The 12,013-nt window shown below is 29.7% G+C and overlaps 1 protein-coding gene across 1 annotated transcript; it reads left to right on the top strand.

Annotated features, from left to right (window-relative positions):
* Positions 1 to 6,622: 6,622 nt before the first annotated feature.
* LOC113865465 (U-box domain-containing protein 4-like) lies at positions 6,623 to 9,239 on the top strand. Its single transcript, XM_027500038.1, has 2 exons — positions 6,623 to 8,055; positions 8,795 to 9,239. The coding sequence occupies exons 1-2, from the start codon at positions 7,087 to 7,089 to the stop codon at positions 8,870 to 8,872; spliced, it is 1,047 nt and encodes a 348-aa protein (XP_027355839.1). The 5' UTR covers positions 6,623 to 7,086; the 3' UTR covers positions 8,873 to 9,239.
* Positions 9,240 to 12,013: the final 2,774 nt, after the last annotated feature.

Here is a 12,013-nt window from a genome sequence, read left to right as displayed (position 1 = left end):
GAATTCTATTAATATTAATTTAAAAATTTATTTGAATCAATTTAAATCGAATTACAATTTTATAATTAAATTGAATAAATTCTGATTAATCTTAACTAAGTTGTAATTAATTATTTTTATCTCCCTTACATTATATGTAGAGAGAGTGAAAGATATGTATAAAGCGATAGATAGATAATCTTTTAAATAAATATATTAATTTGAACTGATCAAAAACGATTTTCCAATATATTTATGCTTTCACAGCTCAACGCAAAACTCATAAACCACTTTTTTTATAAAAAAATTAACAAATTGCAATTATGCCTTTTGTTAATAATAAACAAAATCTTGATATGCTTGTAATGAATATATATTGACACAAATAACTTTCTGAACTCATTAGTTATATATACAACTCTTAACATCACAATGACTAATTAAGTTTTGGATGTTGTGTTTTTGTAGTAAAATAAATAGAAAAATACAATAAATAAATGAAACCAATGGTCTTGGAGACTAAAATAGTGAAAATAAACCATAATTCTTAATCGGCTCAAATTTTCTAATGAATCGAAAGTCACATTACTAGCTTCCTTTGATATTTCGTATACAACTTTTCCATTTTTGTCCGAACCTTATGTTATTTCACAGTTAGATGGGTAGGTAAATTAATTACAATATTTGAATAATTAAAAGTTGATAGTATACGTGATATTATATGTAATATTTTGATTTTTTATTATTATTACTACTACTATTATATATTATAAAAATATACCCAGAAAAATAAAATAGTTAAAAGTCGTCGCTTAAAATTACAAAAACATTTATCAGAGGCAAATGCATGTGCCGTTATATCGCGAGAGTCACAAAAATTGTGCCAACTACTGCAAATTAATTTTGTGACCCTAATAATGAAGAGTTGAACTTAAAAAAAATTAAAAACGGCATAAAGGTATCAAACTTTGCGTCCATTAAGTCAAAGATAACAAAGCATTTGCATGCTAAATTAAATATTATATAAAATGTAAAGAGAAATGGTTCTTGAACATTTCAAATGATATTTTTTCGAGTATATTTTTTTTTTGTATTTTATGATATATTTTTTAGATGTGCACATGAAAAAAATAATTACATATTATATAATTTTTTTATTATTTGGATAACAAATCCAAGTCCATATATATATATACGCGCGCGCATATGTTATGCTTTTTTTTCTTGTAATATTTTTAATTACTATTTTAAAATTTTATGAAAAATATAAAGTGTATTATTTTTACTTAAAAACATATCTTAAGTTAATTTTTATCGTTAGCATTATTTTTTTAATAGATGATATGGAAATTGTTGCATGTTGTGCTTGCAATTTGTAAGCTCCTCGTAACACGTTATGACGGAAACATGTAAAGATAAAATTGAATTTAATTATTAGATTTAACTACATCATATTTAGTGATGATAATAGATCAAATGGTCTTAATTTTAAGATGTTTATGGATTAATTTATTTTTAGTGTGCTTCACTTTAAATTGTTTACTAAATAAGTTTAACTTATTTTTAGAAATGATAATTAACTTACGTTAAAAAATTAACTTATACTTAATAAATATGTTAGTTTGACGAGCTAATTTTTTCTAACCTATATATTAATTATTTAAATTTATAATTTTGATAGTAAATTGATTACATATTGAAAGTTGTACTAAATTAACAGGTTTACATTTCTTTGTCAATTTAAAATTATTTATGAAAAAATAAATTTAATTAGATTATGTTAATAATATAAATAATTTTTTATACTGTTGTCTAATTATATAATCTCACAACTATAAATTATTGAATTTTATGATTATTATTTCAAAATTTATACTTAAAATCGTTTTTAATTAATTAAAATTATTAAAAAAATTACATTAGCAGCATTTGAAATTTATACTCTGAAAAACAAGTCTTTTGTTAAAGTCTTTTGAGTCAGATTAAGTTTTTGTCATTACAAAAATTTCAAATTAAATCCATAAGTTGAGGTAAAAAGAAAATCCACAATTAACGAGAGAGCATCCGGATTCTCTGCAGCAGGGATCACAGCCATTGATTTAATATTTAACTATTTAACGGCTAAAAGTAATTGTTATAAAAACTGTTGTAGAATGCAACAAGTTATAGCTTTTAATTTTCTATAAAAACTGTTCATACGAACGATAGTAACGCATGTTAGTTCAAGAGATTAAAATTTTGATTTTAATTAAAATAGTGTTGGATTCAACTTTAACGTGCAGAAAAAGTTATAACTGTACATCTAAGTTGATTCGCTAAAGTCATTTTCCTATATTGAAAGTTTTAGGGTATATACATACACAACTTGCATGCTCAATTAATATAATGAAGAATATTTCAACGTTCTTTTGTCTTCTCCTCTCTCTCTCTCTCTCTTTTTTGTAATAATAACAAATTTGTTTGTTTTTGTGTATCAAAACTTACTTGGATTATCATCAAATTATAAACACTTTATTTTACTCATTAAATATTTAGTTTAGTTTTTAAATACTATTTTCATTAATAATTACAAAAATATTAACTTGTTTTCTGTTTTAAATTTTTTCAATTTCTATATTTTATAAAATAAACTAAAATAACATAGTTTTGCTATAATTATTAAAGATTTTTTTAAAAAAAATCATTCAGACTTCAAAACAGTATGATTCCAGTTTTTTTTTTTTTTTTGAGATTTCTTTTCTTTGAAAGACACCCAAACCCAATATTGTTGATAATGAATTGGGCGTATACGTCAAAAGAGCCCACGATTGCCGGGGCTATTAAGCTTTGTCAAATAAAAATAAAAAACATTTATAAAAACCAAACAGTCCCTTGTTTTTAACCAATAGATAATGATCATCATAACCTATCATAATTTTTTCTTATTGCGAAGAAAGTTCATTTATTATCCATTCAAACAAAAGGAAGATTCAAAGGACAGTATCAACATGGAAGGATGGAGACCTGCAAATTAACATCATCCACAACCCTCTTGCAATCACTTTCAATTTCAATTCGTTTCCAGAATTATATGGACTGTAGCAAAATTAAGAGCTCACAGAATTGCCCAAGCCTCCATCAACGCTGGAGAGTAGAAGTGTTGAATGGGAAGTGATGCACGACCAGCAGAATTATCCCTATGATCCCTGACAACTAGACCAATACCTCATCTGCGTTTCTCCTCAAACACTGCAACATCAGCGTTAATCTTCACATAGCTATATCTCAATTAATTATACGATAGACCTACTATTTTGTACAAGTTTATGTAAAGTTTTGTATTTCGCTTCTAAGTAAAGTAGTTTACGTGAGTATTTTGCTTTGCCAAATCACCTTAAAAAATGATAAAATTATTTCAACCTTTTCGTGTATTTATTTAGAAAAAATCAAAACCTTATTATATGTGATTTTTAATTTTTTTAACAAACTTTAGGGAGACATTTGTAAAAAAATTAACTTATTTCAGTAAGTTTACAGTTAAGCTTATATATGACTTTATATTTAATGAGAATTTATCAAATAAATACTTAATTAGACCTACTTATTTTATATAAAAAAAAATACATGGCAAAACGTATACACTTGTTATATATATTAAGTTAGTTATAAATTGGCATGTTCTAGACGTTTAACTCTTTAAATGAGGTCATTTTAATTAAACAAAACATAAAATTAAGAAAAATGTTTTTTTTTAATTATTATTGCTATTATTATGCGAGTGAAGCTTGCTAGAATTGACAATTATAGTGCAATTACGTTTGGTGAGGGTGGGATTTGGGTCTTGGGGACGTGTTAACCATTTTGTGTTACGAAGATACGACAGTGCTAGTATCTTGTCATCTTGATACAGCCTTCAGGGTTTTAACTGTCGGATATTGAGGTAGAAAGGATTCGAATTAGGTAAACACTGAATCTGGAAAACATTATATTATATATTATTTGGGATGTGGGAATGATAGAACTGAATTTACATTGATCCTTAATCATATATTCAGTAGAGAGTGGGCCAGCTTCACGTTCACGGTCCCTATGTCGGTCTTCATTCTTAGAGGTAATTTAAAGAATGTCACAGCCATCCCCACAATGTGGCAGTCCATGAACTGCATTTTGTTTATTTCCCAAAGGTATTCCTTCTATTTATGATGCATTCATGGAGACTTACACGTTCCTACAACTATTAAAAATAATATCGCATGATATAGCTTTCTTGAGTTCTAACTACATACAACGCTATCAGTTTGTAACCACTATTTAAGTTTAATCACTCTTGGTCCTCTCTCAATGATTAAGCTTTGACCTCTTGTTGCCCTTTTGACGACAGTATTAAGTTTTAACGAGTCTAAGGTGTTTTTAAGTTATATTATTCTAAATTATGATGGCATATACTTATGAGTTGTGTGCCTGGTGTGGTGTTGGCCACGCACAGAGGACTCTCTGATACGACCAACCCTGACAATGACTTCGAATTAAAATACGATTTACAAGAGCCAAACATTTGAAGCTGAAAGGATGCTTTATGTGCCAGAACTCAGTGCATCTGGAAGATAAAATAAACTTAACGAAAAACCTGGTGTTTTAAAATATGTAAGCTCTGTCTATATGATCTTAGCCTATTGTTTCTCTGTTTCTTTTGTTGTATTTCATACTATGAATGTGGAATTTTTTGTCCGTGTTGAATGTTCAGAAAAGAAAAGAGAATAAATGAGATTAGTAATTCTACAGAATATTGTTCCTAGCGGGACAAAGATAATATATTTTTTAAGGTAGCTAACTAGGTTTTGAAAAAAAAACTTTTGTAGCTTTCAAGCTCTGATGATTTGTGGACTTGACATGGTACTCAAATCTCATTCGGAAGAGTTCTCCACCTGTGTGAGGTTAGAGTGTCCCGTGGATAAACACAAAACAACAAAAGGATATTATAATGTTTAGTTGTTTCCACGAGACTAAAAGCATTCACTCCATGTGGCGTACAATGATTGCTTTTATCCAACTAATTACCCACTTGTGAACCAGACAGTTAGGCTAGTACATTAGAAGGTGTAACCCTCTAATGTGATTGTACTGTAAATTGTTTTTTCTCGTTCCCAGTTATAAAAACCTGGGTTGGGCATATGCCTATTCTAAATATGGTGAAATTCGCAATGGAATTTAACTGGTTGTACACAGCGTTTTGGATTCCCATAAAAAAAAACTTCATAATTCTGAATTTATCGTAAAAGCTATAACTAATAATAATGTTCAAATAAATGTTATTTTTCCACAAAAATAAATGTTTATATTCAAATTCCAATGTGCGAACTTGTGGTTGGTTTGTATTTGATTGCATTCGTGAGCGAAACTACTGAAATGGAAACGGGGCATTAGCGGCCACAAGAATGGATCTTTGGGTTGGGACCTAACCGGATTTTGCGCTCACATGTTGAAGTTTGAGCCAATCCAATTACCATTGGTTGCGGTCATCGTAAGGCTTGAACCTGAATGGTCAGTTCAGTTGCCGTTCGTGAATCTACGTTTTACTTTAGTCTTTAGCAGTCAGCACAGACATCACAATTCACGAGTGTTTGACTCTGTTTTGACTTTCACTACAAAGAAACGACCCCTTTAATTTTATTCGAATTTGAATTTTTTTTTATTTAAAAAAGTCGATACGAATTTGGAATGTAGTTACCTATCTCGCCCGCAAATTTATCTTGTAAGAAAAATGTTTGTGGGATTTATTCTCACACTTCATTTTTTAGATTAATTAAACTATAAATAATTATAATAATTCTTAAATAACTTAAATTATAATAATAACTGAACGATAAAGTTACATTTTATTAAAAACATAATTTAAGTAATTTATAAATAAAATAAAGTTAAAAATTTTAATTTATGTCTCCTTCAAACCCATCATGTCCTTATTAAAAGCAAGGATGGATCATTGGAGAGGCTAAACAAAAAGGCAAGCCGTTTACTTATTTTTGACCAAAAGGAAAAGGGGAAAAGCGATTTCCTTTATTTTTTGGCGTACGAAAAAGCGATTTTCTTTAGTCTTACGGCTACTCTGATTATTCTTGCCTATTCACTACTCAGTGGTGCATTTAGAAATAAGAGAAATTTGAATCCTCATAATAAACCTACTTAATAATATTTGTAGATTAAATTAAAATTTTAATCCCTACACCTAGTAACTTTTAAATTTTAATCTTTATAAAAATTATATTTAAATGTTTACATAACAAAATATCGTTTGTCGCCACGATATTAAATGTAATTTTTATACATATTAATATTTTTTATTATAATCTTTGTATGAAACAAAATTATACTTTATTTTAATCCCTACATAAATATTGAAAAAAAAAACATACATTATAATCCATGCATCAAACAATGTTTTTCAATTTAGTTCTGATTGAAAAAACACGACATAGCTAATTTTTTTTATCTCTATGAAAATTGCAATTTGTTATTTCACTTATTAATTTCTAAATAAATAATCTGTAGTTTATTATATTTGTCAAATGGTCCCCTTATGGATATTATCTCTATGAAAAAATGCATGATTAACATTTGTGGATATAAAAAGAGGAAGAGAAGGCGAAACAAAGTTGATGATCACCGGCCTCGGGCGTGGCCTGACCTGTACTGATTCCCATGATTGATGAAAGCATGTGGGGGCGACCCAACAAAACATTTAACTATTAAAACAAAATGTCCCGGGAGTTAGTTAGCACTTAGCGTGCATCACATCACTGACCCATACACTGCACAAGGTACAAGGAATGATAAAAACCTATAACTACCAACACCAAAGCTCCATTCACAGTCAAAACCCAAGAGAAATGAAAAACTCTTCATCCACTACTGCCAATAACCATAACCATGCCTTCCGCTTCTACGCACGCCTTTAAAGAGACCTCTCGCACGTGCTGCTCTTTTTCCGGCTGTGATACGGTACGGTCCAACATTCAATATCCGCACGTGTCAACCAACCTCCACTCCCATATATTTGGCACCTAATTCTCTTCTCTTTCCTTCCTCTTCTTTTCTCTCCAATCTATTGTTACCGTTACAGTCAGGGCCATGGAAACAGATATTCCGCCAAACTACTCCTACATGGTGCAAACTATCAACGACAATTCCTCTTCCGCTTTCAGCGACTGCAACAGTGACAGATCCTGTGAATTCCCCACCGCATCTTCCCAAAGCCGACGCCTCCTAATCGCTTGCGCTTCCGAGAATTCCGACGAGTTCATTCGTCAGCTCGTTCTCAATCTCGACTCCTGTTCCATTGAAGAACAGAAACAAGCCACCATGGAAATCAGGTTACTCGCCAAGAACAAGCCAGATAACCGCCTCAAAATCGCCAAAGCCGGCGCTATTAGCCCCATGGTTTCGCTCATTTCATCACCGGACCCTCAGCTGCAAGAGTACGTGGTTACCGCGATTCTGAATCTCTCGCTCTGCGACGAGAACAAAGACCTCATCACTTCGTTGGGAGCGATTAAGCCTCTGGTGGGAGCGCTCAAGAGAGGGACTCCAACGGCGAGAGAGAACGCAGCCTGCGCGTTGCTTCGTCTGGCGCAGAAGGAGGAGAACAAGGTGGCGATAGGAAGGGCGGGGGCGATTCCAGCGCTGGTGAATCTTCTAGAAGGAGGAGCATTCCGCGGGAAGAAAGACGCGTCGACGGCGCTGTACGCGCTATGTTCGGTGAGGGAGAACAAGGTGAGGGCAGTGAGAGCGGGGATTATGAAGGTGTTGGTGGAGCTGATGGCGGATTTGGCGTCGAACATGGTGGATAAGGCGGCGTGCGTGTTGAGCGTGCTGGTGTCGGTGGGGGAAGCGAGGAGGTCGTTGGTGGCAGAAGGAGGGATTCCGGTGTTGGTGGAAATTGTGGAGGTGGGGTCTCAGAGGCAGAAAGAAATCGCGGTGGTTATCTTGTTGCAGATTTGCGAGGACAGTGTGGCGTACCGTACTATGGTGTGCCACGAAGGTGCGATTCCTCCCTTGGTTGCTCTGTCTCAGTCCGGCACCAAACGCGCCAAGCAAAAGGTCAGTGACTTTGACTCATTCTCACTGACGTGGCACTGTGTTTTTAGTTCCTAACTCAGTGATGCATGCCGTGTTCGGTGGAAACTTTGCAAGAACTTCTATTGCCACCTCTGCTCCTCTTCTTTATTCAACTGCAACGCCTAAAAATGGCCAATTATTCATACTGCGTTATTCCTATTTAGCGGTATTTTCACTTTCAGAACGATTTGGATGACTGCATCTAAGCTAACACAGTACCTTGCCCCCACGTGTAGTCTCTAGTTACACACCAATGATTGAATTTTGTGATTTTTTTTTTCTTGCGGTTAGTGTTAGTTGTTTTTAGAAGAATAATTTCAAATCATTCTCCAGAAATTTATTATTAATCCTTTCGAGAATATATTAATTTTTTAAAATATATTTGATGCATTGATATTTTCTTATATTTTTGTAAATAGAATTTAATTTTGATGCATTATTAATATAATAATTATTACACTATTAACTGAATTTAATTAATAATTTTATAAATATTTTACTAATATACTGTATATCTTTATGGTATTAATTAAAACTTTAATAAATCCCATCCTATTAATTATCGTGACAATTTTAGGTAATTGTATTAACACAACTAATAAAGAAAGATGGGTTCGAGAATATTATCATTTTATTTTTAATAATTTGAATGCGTGTCTGATGGCGGAGGAAGAGCTTATTTTTCTTTTGGGTTGTTTACCGTTTCTCTTGGTGCAAGCAGGCGGAGACACTGATTGAGCTTCTACGGCAACCAAGATCCGACAATGGCGCTGTCCGTACCTCGGAAATGTCAGCATAAACCCTACCACTCATCCTCTCGTGTGCCCACCAATCTAACAGAGAAATAGTTAAAGCAACATCCAGCTCCCAAAGAGAGAAACACAGCATAATTTGTAAATACCTTTGTAACGAAGAAGCTTTGTAAATGTGTGATCCAATCCAAACGATGCCAGCTTGGAACCTTTTTTCCTTCGCTTTTCAGGTTTCAGAAAATATGCACCACTCGCCATTGAATCCGCGTTTTTTTTTTTGTCGTTTGTGATGGCTGATTGGTGGTGTTTTTTCTTCCTTTTCTTTTCCCTTTTGGTAATCAGATTGTCGTTTGTGATGGCTTGAATTATGGTATATTTTACCTCTTAACGCAGTTATCAGTGAGTTTTGAAAAAATTATTGTCATTTATTCTTAATCTAGTTTTACTATTTTATTCCAAATTAACTGAATTCATACGTTGGAATAAAATATGAAAATAAACATCGTAAAGAAAAATTTAACCCTTTCATGGAATAAATGTCAATTTTAATTTCTAAAAATATGAAAAAAAATTCAATTATATACATTTTAGTTTTATTTTTGGTACTTTTAAAATCTTACTAATAAAATAGAAATCCCAACCACACAAATCGCTTCAAAGTTTTTAATTCAATTTTGGTTTGGAGACGAAATGATTTTGAAACTAGGGAAAAATAACAATAATGTGGAGCAAGAGAAACAGCAAGGGTCAATAAATAATAGAGACAAAGGTTATAAATTTAGCATTCTGATGCTCTCCCCACTTAACCTTTAAATTTTCATTTAAAGATTATAAAAACTATAATATTAATGATTAATTAACCACACGTTCAACTATAAATAATGTTTTGGCTGGAGAGAGCTACGTGGAGGATTTCTTCGATGGTGATAATAAACACAAATTGTGGTATAGTAACAATCATGTGATAGTGTCAATGATAGCACCAAAATAATAATAAAATATAATATAATAAAATAATAAAAAAGGTACAATACTAATGGGATTTTTTAAATAAATTTTATTTAAAAATGTGTAGGATTATAACGGTTACACTATACAATAAATAAAAATATAATTATTAATTGTTTAGAATTAAATTTGTATGTTATGTTTCTTCATAAAAAAGGAATGTCGCGTGATTTAATTTTAAATTCTTACATTGTAAATCAAGTCTATTGAATTTTATAAATTTAAGTAGTAATTAATAATTTATCATTCTCTTGTATTTTAATAAATAATATACTATTTAAAATAAAAATATATTCACTATTAAATTATATATTTATGAACGTTTGAATTATGTAAAATGTTTACATAAACAATATTCACGACAATAATGCAATTTAGCTATTTTTTATTTTTATGCAAAATATAAATTTTTAATTCAGCTTTTATATATATATAAAATACGAACAAGTCTTAAATAAAAACTTTGAAATAATCTCAACAATTATGTGTTATAATGTGATTATTTTATAATATATATATATATATATAATTCCTATAGTAATTGTATGTAGTATTTGTTTTTATTTTCATCTTGCATTGTTTTTTATTTATATTTTCTATACACCAAAAAACAAAACTAAACAAAGGACTTACATTATTCTTTTTATTAAAAAAATAATAAGTAACCTTGCATTATTTATATTTAATCCCTTATATAATAAGTAAATCAAAACAATTTTTAAATATTTTTTTGTGTAACACTTTATATAATCATCCCATGCAAGAATGAATTTATTCAAAGCATTTCAATAAGTTGTCTTTTATAATTTATCATGATTCATTGTAAAGTTAAATAATTATGATTTTTTTAATTTATTTTTAAGTTGATTTAGTCATCACATTTTGTAGTGACTTTTATATATATATATATATAATCATTCTTTTTACCATGGTATCCATAAAAAATAAGATGCGAACTGGTTTATAAGTATTACAATCATTGAATTTTTATTGTTATTCGGGAGAGTAATAAGATTTTATTCATTCATTTTATGTATTAAAATCTACAGTTGATTTTCCTTATACTTTATATACAATTAATATTATGAGCTGCTTCTGATGTTACCCATTTATAAATACATGCTTGCGTGGATATGTGTGAGGAATGCTTTTTTTTTAAAAAAAAAAAAACTTATTTTATACTTTGTATACAGTGAGTGTTGGGCCTTTTGCACCACTATGAGTTTAAAAATATCCAATTAGGCAAATTATTTTAATATTTTGATAAAAATGCACACTAAACTAATGAAATCAATGAAGAAAAAAAACTCTTAACTATATGTTTGGAAATGTTTGTAAATAAATTATGAATTCCAAAAAATTTTAAATTTTATTGTATACAATTGTTTAATACAACTTATTAAAATAATTTATTTTTGTTTTGTTTCAATAAATTTGATGGTTAAATTTATGATGTAAGATATTATTAAAAAACAAATAAATGATTAATTAAATTGGCTAACCGTTTGCTCGTCCTAGGGTACATTGCAAGTAACCTGCACTTGTCCCAATTAATGGCGAATGCGTCTGATTGCCAAACCGTCATGAATTCAAAATTTCAATTTTTTATGCCATAAAATTATTTTTTTTTCGTTTAAATGCTTGTATATATAGATATTTTTTTTAAGTCACGTAACTTATTTTATGTTATATATTTAATTTTTTTTATATATTAAAATAAATATTTATTACCCTTAATACAAATATCTATTGTTTTTTAATCTAATTTATAAATTTTGATTAACTTAAAAAAATACGCATCCATGACAATCTTGTTAGTTTAAGTATAAACTTAAGTATACTAAAACAGTGAATAGCATGAATGGGTGACACGTGAACTAGATTGAACTTTTCTACTGTTAAACTTGTAATAATTTTTAAAAGTTAAAACTAACAAAAGTATCATTGTTTTTTTTTAATTAACTCTAAATCTAACTCATTCTTACTATTTAATTTCTCTCCATTGAATATTTTATTTCTATGCATAAACCTTTATTTATTAAATATAGTATATATGTTTATTATATTAAAAATTTATTATAAAATAATTTTTTTGGTTAAAGACGTGAAAGCATTTCCTTTAAAAGATGTAACTAGTAAGCTTCTTTTCTTACATTACATGAGTGAATTGTCTTATACTT

The sequence above is a fragment of the Abrus precatorius genome, unplaced genomic scaffold (genome assembly GCF_003935025.1).
Source record: "Abrus precatorius isolate BTA unplaced genomic scaffold, Abrus_2018 Scaffold4, whole genome shotgun sequence".
In the NCBI taxonomy this organism is placed as follows: Eukaryota; Viridiplantae; Streptophyta; class Magnoliopsida; order Fabales; family Fabaceae; genus Abrus; species Abrus precatorius.
The sequence above is the reverse complement of the archived record's forward strand: the minus strand, read 5'-3'. Positions and strand labels throughout refer to the sequence as shown.